General features: G+C 43.2%; 1 protein-coding gene across 1 annotated transcript in view; it reads left to right on the top strand.

Moving 5' to 3' along the window:
• Positions 1-1,019, top strand: part of UPP2 (uridine phosphorylase 2) — a 274,606-nt gene extending 273,587 nt beyond the window's left edge. The window contains exon 7 of the mRNA XM_069225143.1: positions 86-1,019. Coding sequence (XP_069081244.1) covers positions 86-228 — 143 coding nt within the window. The 3' untranslated portion in view covers positions 229-1,019. The remainder of the gene's footprint in view (positions 1-85) is intronic.
• Positions 1,020-12,874: the final 11,855 nt, after the last annotated feature.

The raw sequence follows: 12,874 nt of genomic DNA, 5'->3' as shown, positions 1-12,874 counted from the left end.
TTTCTGTTCTTAAACCATATTTGTAAAAATCTAAACACAACTTAAACTGAATTGAAACTAATTCTATTTTTGCATTTTTTTCCAGCTGCGGTTGTATGCGTGACTCTGCTTGACCGACTCCAGGGAGACCAAATCAACATCCCTCATGATGTTCTAGCTGATTACCAGCTGCGGCCACAGATTCTGATTGCAGCCTTTATCAAAAAACATCTAGGATTAAATACATAAATGGATATCCGAAAAATCCTTTTTTCATCTATCATTGTTTAGGTTTTATGTGTGACACATGAAAATGTGTTAATGTTATAGCCTAGGAAAGATGGGATGCTGCTGCGATGATCATGAAATGAGTTTAGTTATTCTGAGGTGAGAAAAAAAAAATATTTCTGCTTAGAGCTTGGACGCGGGAGAAAGTAGTTCTCCATCTGTGGAAGTTTCAGGAAAATGTAATCAGATGAAAACTGGAATTCTATGTTCTGAGGGAAAAAAATCACATAGGTGTCTTTCAAAAGGTGTGCACGAGACAAAAGCATGTGTAGCGTACATGTGCTTTCGATTCTATCAACTTCCGTTTCAAGTCATTGTGCGAACATGGATCAAGCTAGAGGCGAATCTGAGTAGAAGGGTAGTTCTTGTGCACCGATAGTAAAACGTGTATTTTTTAATATGATGGCCCTTTTCTGTTTTCAAGCGTCACGGTTTACATATATCTTATTGAATGGTATCATTTATCAGTCACTGGTCCTATACTCTTTGCATAAGGGACAGAAAATACATTATGCTATAGAGTAATCCAGTTTTGGAGAATTAATCGAGAATGGAATGCCTGACATTTTAAAAACGGATGAATCGTGAGTTTTTTTCAATTGTTTTTAATGATGTGTTTTTGTGATATGCATACATTATGGATTGTTTATCAGTGGACAATGAATTGCATTTGTAAATGATAAACAAGTTTTTTATTTGTTTAGTTTAACGACTAGAGAAAACACAATAAAAAGCAAAAAATACATGAAGGACGCACCGCATGGAACAATTTTTTTAGTCGTCAAACCAATAGTGGCCACTGGTGACATTTAAAAGTGGTGGGGTGTAAATGTTCATGAGTGCTGTGTTGCGAGCAAAGCGAGTGAGTGTGACTGTCGTAAAGGGGGGGGGGGGGGTGGGGGGGTGGTAGTGTTCAGTGGTTGAATTGGAAAAATGGAAATGCAGGTATTCTGTTTCAGGGTACCTGCTTATTTCTGAGAAGTGCTGGTACTCTCCAATAAAAAGCATTATGTTTTTCTTGAGAAGTGCAGGTACTCTCCCTCTCAAAATAAAAAAGAGCCAGTACTCTATACCAGACAGTACCAGCCCATTTAAAGCACTTGGGGAGGAGGTCAAATCTATGCAAATGTTTGTAACTATGGAGCCGTAGCTGTCTTGTAGGCTGTGCATTTACAGACTTTCTTTCCTTGATCATTAAGTAATACCCAGGACTGGCAACATAATTAAATGGAATCTTCCAAGACATTGTATAAAACAGTGGAGGCCCGTGGTGCAAACAATTAACAAATGGGGCAGGATAAACTTGTCCTTCCACAGGCACGGACAGGAATAAATGATAACGTGGCCCTGCAGCGCTAAACAAAATGCATTTGAAATTAGTGTGTCACCGGCACCAACGAGGTATATTGCGCTCCCAGCTAGGAGCTTTGCGCGTGCTTCCCCATTGTCTTATCAAATGCATTCTGTCTCAAGGCTGTTAAAGAAAGAAACACGCCCCAGGACAACATAATTTGTGTTTTACCTCAGAAAGATAGATTTGCACACTAGGGGGCATATTTATACTCTGTTTGCGCCAGATTTGTGTTGTTTTTTTTTCACGCAAATCCGGTGCAAACTTAACACCATATTTATATTTTGACTTTAGACCCGTCTAGCGTCAAAATAATGTTGTTAACGTAATTTATCGGATGCGTGAAACCTCCTTGCATCAATGAGATGCAGGGTAGGCGTTCCCGTCCAAAAAATGACTCAAACACCCTTGCGCCATATTTATCCACCCGGGCAAAAAAGATGCACGGTGGGTTGCGGACTTAAAAAATTACATAAACTACGATTTGCATTAAAATTTAACGCCAGGGTAGGCGTTAAAATGAGGCAAACACACCACTACTTAAGGAAAACACACAGAAGCAACATTACAACACACAGGACAAAATGGAGGTGATACTGATACAGCTTGCTAGATAACACAGAGGACAGCAACAACTGCAGCAATCATCATGCAGTAGTCACACTAAATCCACATGGGAACAGGTAAGAGGTTTTATTCAGCGAGGAACTCAGACGTGGTGCTCTCTCTCCCGAGGTCAGCAAGCAACTGCCAAGGGAGAGAACACCGTAAGCAACATTCCATCATAACATTCTGATGCAGGCTTGTCTCAAGGCCTACACCGCAGAGGATCCTCAAGACACATTATAACACATCTCTCTCCATTAATATTATATTAATGAATAAAGCATGTAAAAGTGTAGGAACATTAAAACACATAACATATTATAAGCAACAGTTATTGATGACACACCAAAAAATTAAGATAAAGAAAACAGAGAAAAGAAAACTTATGGCACAAAATCATTTAAAAATGCAGGTGGTCTCCTAAGCCGAGTAGACCTAGCACTCACAGGACTTGTACTCACACAACTAGGGTTTGCATTCATAGCACCACCATCTGGAACCGAAATACCATCACCACTGCCAGCATCCCTCACTTGTTCCCTAACACGAGCTTGCCCCACATCATCATCTCCCATCAACATATATCCACTACAACCGTCTCCACTCTTTCCTTCATTCCAATCCGAAGCAAACTTAGCAACCCTCCTCAAAATTCCAACGTTGGCCATTAGAAAGAACAACATGCCACTTATGCACTTCAAGAACCCTGAAAGGCCCTAAACATTTGGACACTCCTCTCTTTACTCTCCCTGATTTAACTTTTACCCAATCACCCGGTTTAATTCTGACATCCTTTCGCTCAGAATTGTCTCCACACACAAACTTGTCCATGAGTTTTCCATGAAAAACATCACACCCCAAAACAAACTTTTGCATCCACGATGGTTTGATCCTACCAATAGGTTTCCTGCCCCTCATGACCTCAAACGGAATCTTGCCAGTACATACATGTTCTGTGGTGTGATACGGCCAAACAAGTTCTGAGATTACACGCCCCACGTCTAAATTGTTAACCATAGCTAACTGTAATCCTCCTTTGATCATATGATTCGCACATTCCACAATACCATTCGCACGAGGATTGTACAAAGCAGTACGCCCATGTCTTATCCCACATGACTCCAGATATGCTTTAATTTCTCTAGATGTCAATTGTGTACCATTGTCCGTGATCAACACTTCCGGGAAACCTTCCTCAGTAAAGATCTCCTGCAACTCACTAATAGTTGCCAAGGTAGTAACTTCAGCCATAAATTTGACAATCAACTATTTCGAATAAACATCCACCATAACCAGCACAAATTTTTTGCCCCTTCCTAACCCAGACAGAGGTCCAATAAAGTCCAAACAAACGCTGTGCCATGGCCTACCCGGATCACTTATACTTCCACCCTGCGACTGTGCTCCAACTTTCATACATTTTTCACTCTGTATACACTCAGTACACCTTTCTACCCAACTTACGACATCACTGTCCATGCCTGGCCACCAAAACTCCATCCTGAGTCTTTTTTTTTGTAAATGTCGGCCCCAAATGCCCTTCATGGACAATGTAAAAAATGTTTTCCTTACACCCACTGGTGGGACTATCTTATCACCACGTAAAACCATTCCGCCATTGACTTCTGAGAGTTCTTCTAATATTTTACCATAAGGCCTCACCAACACAGGAAGAGTACTGTCTCTCCTACCACCTTTTCTAATAAGGTCAATAACATTCTTCAGCACATTGTCGCCTTCCATTGCTGAATACCACTCACGCTCACTCACAATTCCCCCACTCCAATGAGTGACTTCACACACGGATGCAACATCACCTTCCAGTTCGCTTTCCAGAACATTGTGCTCATCCACCACACGCCAATCAAGGGCTAAACGTGACAGGCAATCAGCCTGTACATTTCTCCAACCAGGAATAAATTCAATTTTATAGTTGTATTCTTGCAAACGTGAGGCCAGTCTAGCTAATCTTGCAGATCCTTTGCCTGTTCCACCAGGCAACAAAATTTTCAACAGAAGTTTGTGATCTGTGCGTAGAATGATACTACTACCCCAAATGTACGTGCAAAAATACTCCACATCCCATGCTGCAGCCAATGCCTCACGTTCAATGACCGCATAGTGTCTCTCAGTAGCCGTCAAAGTCCGTGAAGCAAAAGCAATTGTCTTTTCAATAGAACCATGCATTTGAGACATAACAGCGCCTATTCCCGTGGCGCTGGCATTAACCGTTATGATGGTATTTTTCCTAGTATCGAACGGTGTCAGAATGTCAGCATCACACACAGCCTCTTTGATTTGATGAAAGGATTGCTGCTGTGCCACGTCCCACACGAAGCTCACTCCCTTTCGTAATAAAACTTTCAGGTTTTCAGTTTTGCTTGCAAAGTTTATCACAAATTTGGAGTAGTATTCTATTAGACCCAAGAAAGATCTCATCTGTTCTTTATCCTTCGGAGCAGGTGCAGACCTAATTGCATACAAAAGATCTTTCTTTGGCTAGACCCCACGTTCAGATAAGGAGTGACCCTAGTACTCAACTTCCTTCACAAGAAATTGACATTTTTCCTTCCGCAATGTCAAGCCATTCTCAGACAGTCTGTCCAACAGAGTTTTCAAAGTGACATTATGATTTGCAAGGGAATCACCAAAAACAAGGATATCATCCTGGAAGTATATAACATTCTCTAGACCCTTGAAAATGTTGCTCATCATTCTCCGAAAAACACTCGCAGCCGATGCTAACCCAAAAGGCATCCGGGTAAATTGAAATGACCCCTCCATGGTAACAAAAGCTGCAAGAGCTTTGGATGCTGGATAGAGTCTTACCTGATGATAAGCATGTTTAAGATCTAACTTAGAGAAGTATTTAGCCCCTTTGCACAACAAAACCAACTCACTAATGTTACGCAAAGGAAAATTGTCCGTCACAATGTTTTGATTTAAACCCCTCAAGTCCACGCAAAACCTTAACGTTCGGTCTTTTTTTTCGAGATAACAATGGGCGACAACCATTCCAAGGCCTCTACTGGTTCAATGACCCCACTATCTAACATTTCATTTAAAAGCACTTTTACCTCACCCCTGACTGACACTGGCACCTTCCTGACTTTGTGTTGCACAGGACTGGCTCCGTGCTTCAATTTGATATCATGTACGTAACCTTTCAGTACCCCCATTTCTTCCCTAAATACATCCTTTGCACCACACAAGATATTCTCTAATGAGGTGTAATGAGGTATCATCAATGATCATAACTTGACTTGGCGCACACGGATTAATCGTAATGCAGAGATCGAATTGATGTTGCCAACCCAAAATAGGGGGACTTGACTATAGCTATATATACTTTGCCCGTGACCTTCCTCCCTTTGAAAACTATCTCTGTAAGCATGTAGCCAATAATATCAATTTGTTCTCCCTGATAACCCCCGGATTGATATCTTTAGGTAACAATCTAGACGAAGGCCACTTGAGAAGGAACAAATCTTTAGGGATAATAGTGTATAAGGAACCAGAGTCCACCATTAATTCAACAGGCACTCTCTTAATGATAAACTTAGCTTTTGGTCTCCGCATTCTCCTTACCCCCACCTGACCGATGTCAGACTCAGATACGCATAGTACCCTCTCAACATTATCGCCCATGAAAGAGTTTTCTGCCTCGTCAACAACCACAGCTACTTTCGGTTTGGTTGCTTCCTTTCCCTTGCAGACCCTGGCAAAGTGTCCCTTACGTCCGCATCTTCTACACTCCTTCCCAATGGCAAAGAAATTCTTAGAATCAGAAGAGTGATATTTACTACCACACTTAGAACACAATTTATTGCCAAAGGTACCGACACTCGAGACCCCTTTACTCAACTTACTCCCCGATGTTCTAGAAGTGACAGCAACGTCACCCTCAATACATGTTACTTCACCTGAATGTTAGACCTACCTCCTTTCCATCAGTTTCATACATGACTCAGACTCTTCAACCACCTTTGCGATCTCTATGGCATCTTTCAACTTTGGATCCTTTGCAGCCCACAATCTTTCCTGCATTTTCCTACTTCTGCATTGCACAATAAGCTGGTTCCTAATTAATTCTTCCATCATGGGCCCAAATTTGCACTTAATAGACAACTCCCTCAAGCGCATAACAAACTTGTCTACGGATTCACCTTCCTTTTGCGACTGGGTGTAAAACTTAAATCTCCGCACGACTACATTTTCAGTTTGGGCAATCCTCGACTCTAACCTACACCTAGCCTCAACAAACACATCATCAATAGATTGCCCTGATTGATCACATGCTCTGGGTAGATATTGAAATACACGATGACCTATATTGCCCAAAAAACTAAGCAAAATAGCCTTTTTTCTATTGGAAGAAAACCCTGACCCATCCAGCGCTTCCAGATAATTATCAAATATTTCTATCCACTCTTCCCATTCTATTGGTGGACCACCAGGATGCATCAAAATAAAGGAGGATAATTGACTGCTGCAGCTGGATTCTCCATAGTGTCTTTGCTGTAGGGATATCCTTAAGAAAAATAAAATTTCTTTAGAAATAGTAGGTATGCAGGTGTGCCTATCACCGTTGAAGGCCAGACTTAAAGTGTACAGTTGCTTAAATGTGTCATTGTCCAATTGTTCAAGTGAGTCTATAATCACTTATTGTGCACACAGAATGAGATTTATCCCAATGCAAGGAGATGGCCGCCACGCAGCACGATGTATGCCCAGTTGCGTAGCAACGATGTAAACACGATGTAAGTCCTCATCAACGAGCGTTTCCTAGAACGGTGTGAATTCTAGTTGCTCACAACGTCGAAGACATATACCGGCTTGTCTCCACAGCACCAAAGATGGCTGCCAAAAAGAAAACTTTGTTGGCACGCGTACGGCTTGCCTGGGTTGCCACGCAACGTATCCAGCGCGTATGCAAAACAACACGCGCTTTGAAGAGATACGGGCGCAGAGTGCCCATGTTGCTAGGCAACGTTAACGGCGCACATGCGAAACAGCCTGCGTCCAAGAAAAAAAAAAATAGATTACCGGTCAGCATCCAGGAATACGCGCGGCACACGGAAGGCTTCCTGATGAAGTAGCAAAAACCTCCAACCGTGGAGGAACCGAAGTCTGCTACTACAAGGTACGTGGGTCCTGAGCATCCACGAAGAGTTGCAGACTATCACCTCTGCTTGCTGCCCAAGTCGTCGCCAAAAGATGCAGTAATCACACTAAATCCACATGGGAACAGGTAAGAGGTTTTATTCAGCGAGGAACTCAGACGTGGTGCTCTCTCTCCCGAGGTCAGCAAGCAACTGCCAAGGGAGAGAACACCTTAAGCAACATTCCATCATAACATTCTGATGCAGACACATCACCACTACAACGCGGCCCACAAAGGCAACGCATAAGGCAGGAGAGGCTCTTCAGAACCAGGACAACCCCCCTTGGCCTAAGGGACCTGGACATCATTAGGACTTATAGATTGAACCAGCAAGCCATACTACACCTGCTGCAGCACACTGAGCCGCAATTTGCAGCCAGCCTACAGACCCCACACAAGATACCACCTATAACAAAGCTGCTCGCTGTCCTGCACATGCTTGCAAGTGGCTCATTCCAAACAACGGTGCACTGGTTGCTGGTGTCTCACAGCCGTTCTCTGCATTCCTGCCAAAGGTCTTAGATGCCATCATCTCCCTGACACCCCACCACATCAGATTCCCCAAAACCCAGCAAAAGCAGCAGGAGAACAAATAGGGGTCTACCAAATCCATGGCTTCCCATATGTGCCCGTGCATTGGACTGCACTCATGTCCGGCTCTTCCCACCTGCAGCAACTAAGCACTTATACCGGTATCGCAAGCACACGCATTCCATTAATGTGCAGGGCATAGTGGACCACTGCGGATTATTCACAAACATTTTGGCCAAGTATCCTGGGAGTATCCATGATGCCTAAATATTCAGGCACAGTACGATCAGTGAACAGTTGCAGGATGGACAATTTGGAAATGGCCTACTTGTGGTTAAGTCTACAAATCTAGTAATGTACACACAACACCCCAACCCTGTCCTACACACAAGACATACACCATTACAGTAACATTTGGCCAGGGTAACTCACATGTGCAGGTGATAACACATATGCAACATGCTGCAGTACAGCACAATCAACGTACAACACCAATACACACATCCACATGTACGTAACACACCCACAACTTGACAGGCACTCCACAGGAGGGACAGGTGCAGACATGTACCCCTTGAAAACAGCAGAACTACACCGACCACTACAAGTGGCCTCAGGTTGCCCACTATGTACACATCACACACACTACACCAAACAAACAATAGCACAGACACATCAAGGGCATGCACCATGCCCATGTCATGTAACTTCCAAATAGGCACAGATATCTCAAATCATGTTGTGCTAATCACTTTCAGAACAAATATCAAACACCCCACAACTTGTGCCAATACCTATTGCATCTCATCAACACATACCTAACTTACCTGTAGTGTGCACAGACATCTGCCTGACGCAGTGGTTCACACACATAGGAATACAAGATCAATCACCAACACATACCATGTGCCAGATGTGTTAGAAATGGAACCGCAGTCACGGTAGTGCAACCTCACATGCAACACTCACTGACTCACAAAGCCCTCATGCCTGTACCAGATACAGGAAATGGCCTAACAGGAGGCAGAGACACAGTCAGAAAGTGCAGTTCATGGATGTCATAATGGGACTCAGTAGGAGACAACAGGACATCACTGACCTCACCTGCACTGTGCCAAGGGACACATATGCTAAATAGCTGAGCTACATCCCATAGCCTGCACTTTGCATGTGTCGACAGTAGAAATGCACATTATTATTTCAGAAGATAGGAGAGACACTGCTAGTTTTGTTGATTATCCAGTGACAATGGGATACACACCCTTGGATACCTCATTGCTGACACAAATATTAGCTGCTACACAGGAACATCAAGGGAACAATGTAATAGCCCACAGTTCCGTAGCCATTTCCTGCACTGTATGTACATCTTGGCAGATGACTATCTCTACATTACTTTAAGCCACATTCTAAATTGGCCAACCTCCCATGCTGCATGTAGCATGGAAGTGGTGTGCAATGTTTCTCGCTGCAGGTCTGTCACCTCAAGACTCATATGTTGCTGTCCCCTAAGACCTGAAGAAGTGCCAACATAAAAATACCACCCCGGGGCCGCAGTATGCAGGTTGCAAATAGGAGGTTGACAGTGCTTTGAACTCAGATGAATGTGGCACAAATGCATGCTGCACATGGCTGCACACACAGAAGGAGCTAATTGGCCATCAAAAAAGCATATGTCCAGGGCGGTGTACTGTACAGCACAGATGCATCCACCTCCACATGACATATAGCCAAGTACCCTGGTGTAGGGTAGGTAGCATTGGTACACACTACACGTGCAACTGGCACAGGGGACAGCAAAGGGTTGCCAAGTAACAAGTCACATATGGGGCATCCTTGCATTGTTGAAATGTTGCAGGACACAGCAGCCAATTTAGGAGACATGTACATTCACACTAACCAATTTCATAGGCCCTAAGTGTCACACCTCATCTGCAATGACACATCAAAAGAGATGGGATGTCCAGGCACTGTAGGGCTACCATGTTGCCACCACATCTGACCCCATTGTGTTGTCAGGATGTGTCATGTCCCCTCTACTGATAGCACACTGATACAAAAGTGCACTACAAAACGTGTGGTACATACGTAATGACTATCAGCATGGAATCCAAATCAAGAGTTCTAGGTCCTTGACCCATGCAAAAGATTGTCATGTCCAATAACCTAGTGCTGAGGAAATATCACACAATGTTAGGAACTCACACCAAAACACAAATACATATGAGCCACAATCAGATCCTAATATCAACTGCCATGCTATATGACTTACACCTTGCAAGCCCTCACAATGATTTACTTCTGTAATCTTTTGCAGCGGATATGGGTTATGGCACACAGCCATGGATAATGACCCCATTTCACAACCCAAGCACAGCAGCAGAGCGTGCAGATAATGAGGGACATCGGAGGACACAGACCATTGTGGAGAGAACATTTGGCATCCTGAAGTCCAGATTCAGGTGCCTGGACATCACAGGAGGCAGCCTCCTATATGCCCCAGAAATGGTCTGCAAGATCATATTGACCTGTGCCATCCTGCACAAAATATGTGTACGGATGAACGTACCATTATTTGAGCAGGTTCATGACCTGCCTGAGGAGGATGAGGACAATGGTGGAGAAGTAAATGAGGAGGGAGAGCACAACACAGCTTCTGGTATACGTCGCAGACTGCAAATTGTACAGAACTTCTTCACATAATCATCACGTAACTCACCTTGTAATTTTTGTCCATAAACATCTCACTCATCCACACAATCTGGCTTCAGTGTCTTCAATCTCTCCAACATATACTTTAGGATTATTAGTCTAACCTAAGGCAGCATGTCACAAACACAAATCTGAAGAGTACTGTAGCAACATCACATGTGAAGTGTAAGAGTGACCTGCTTCCATCACACACATCACAATTAGCCCCATCACTTGAATGTGACAACTGAAGGACACAGTTTATGGACCACAACATATAATTTACATCAACGTTGCCAACTTGTATAACAATATAACATATCACACACAACAACAACATGTCTAAAAGTGACCTAAATAAGGGGTCCACACATGAGGCAGTGGATGTCAAAATATGGTGAGACAGTAATGTTTGAACAGAACACTATCACAACTCAGTGTGAGATTTTCAATGGCTACATGGAGCATGTGTGACAAGGTGGGGACATCATTGGTGACAACGCCCAACATGATTAGCCCAGGTAGAACAAGCAATGGGAGAAATGGAGCATGCGCAGTACATCCATGGAAATCATACCTGCCACTGCCATGGTGCCAAATCCTGTCACAGGGTACACATGCACTTACACTTTGCATGAACATGTCTATGGAATGCACATCAGAATGGATGAGAACATATGCAGCTATGGACTGCAGGTCCACCACAAAGTAATTGTAATACAAAGCAAAATGTTATGCTTTTTAACTGGCTATTGTGTTCAATCCATGAAATGGTAGGAATGTAGGCAGAGTGTGTCAATCACAGTATGTACCAAAGATGTATACATGTCAGATATATGTGTAGTCCACACAGAAGTCATCCATCTATTCAAGATCAACATATGGAGACATTTGTTGCATAACAGTAGCCAATTTGCAAGCATCAGCCATCATCAACAATCCCTGAGCTGTGAATGTTGCATGAAATGTGATGCTCTGTAACTACACACAGCACATAAGTGAATACAAATCACAATCACATACCATGACGCTTGCATAGTACTGACTGTCATACATATGTGGATACACTGTTGTTACATGTACAGACACATGCATGACGTGTATACATTTGCATGCTGTTGATTCTGTAACACACACATTGGTGTAACACAACAATCCACACAAATCACATTGTACAATGAACTACCACATGTAGCCATTCACAAAATACAATACTGCAGCCCAGCACATACAATTATTATGTTGATACAGGGTGAATACATCAACAAATCTCAAAATCACGCAATCACAATTAGAGTGAAAAAAAAAAAGACGCAAATGCTTCAAAAATTTCCGCCAACGCAAGCTATATGACCCATGGGCCCTTAGCGTATTTTCCACCGTAGCACTCCTCGCAATGCTGATTTCCTGTAAAATCGATGCATAAAGGAAATGCGTCCATATAAATAGACGCACATAAGTAATGCATCAGAAATACGCAAATATCAGATGCGTAAAAAACACATAAAATGTGATGCAAGGGCACAGGAAGTGATGTAATAGGATATCCTGTTTACAGTCATGGTACAGTGGGTGTACGTTCACTTTCTCTTTACAGTCTGTGCCTCTTTTGACTGTGTGGTTGTGTTTTGGAGCTGGTGGTGTCTTCTTGCTATTTAGTCCATCTTGTGCTGTCCCTCCTGTCGTGTTTACTGTTGTATTTTATTGTCATTTGTCCCAATGTCTGTAAATTTGTTGTGTTCAGTGTATGTTACCTTGTACTTGTGCTGTGAGGTGTCTCTCTGGGTTAGTACTATAGGGGGGTTAGTTGGGTTTTTGAATTTTGGGGTGTTAAGTTTCCTTTTATTTTTTCTGTTTCTCCATTGAACTGTCTAACATTTTTTTCTACCTGTACCCCAGTGCTATGTCTGGCAGGGGAAGGCTGACCAGAATGGGGGAGGAGGAGCTGGGAGGCTTTATTTGGCTGGTAGCCACTACCTCCCATTGATGCTAGAGATGGATGGCCATGTGATCAAGGGCTACCATATGGAGGCAAGGCGGCTGCGTTGGAGAAAGGTGCTCCACCACCTGAAAAGGGCATACCACACCAGTCACAATGACCATCGGCTGAAGCATCACTGGGCTGACCTTGTGGGCAGGGAGCAGGATCTTCTCGACCGTCTTGGTGTGGTGATTGGTGGGCCTGTTGGTGAGTACCCCATTGGCTAACTAATTACTGTTCACTGCACTTGAATGCCAGTAGCAGATGTGTTGGCGTGCTGCAT

The sequence above is a fragment of the Pleurodeles waltl genome, chromosome 3_1, assembly GCF_031143425.1.
Source record: "Pleurodeles waltl isolate 20211129_DDA chromosome 3_1, aPleWal1.hap1.20221129, whole genome shotgun sequence".
Lineage (NCBI taxonomy): Eukaryota > Metazoa > Chordata > Amphibia > Caudata > Salamandridae > Pleurodeles > Pleurodeles waltl.
The sequence above is the reverse complement of the archived record's forward strand: the minus strand, read 5'-3'. Positions and strand labels throughout refer to the sequence as shown.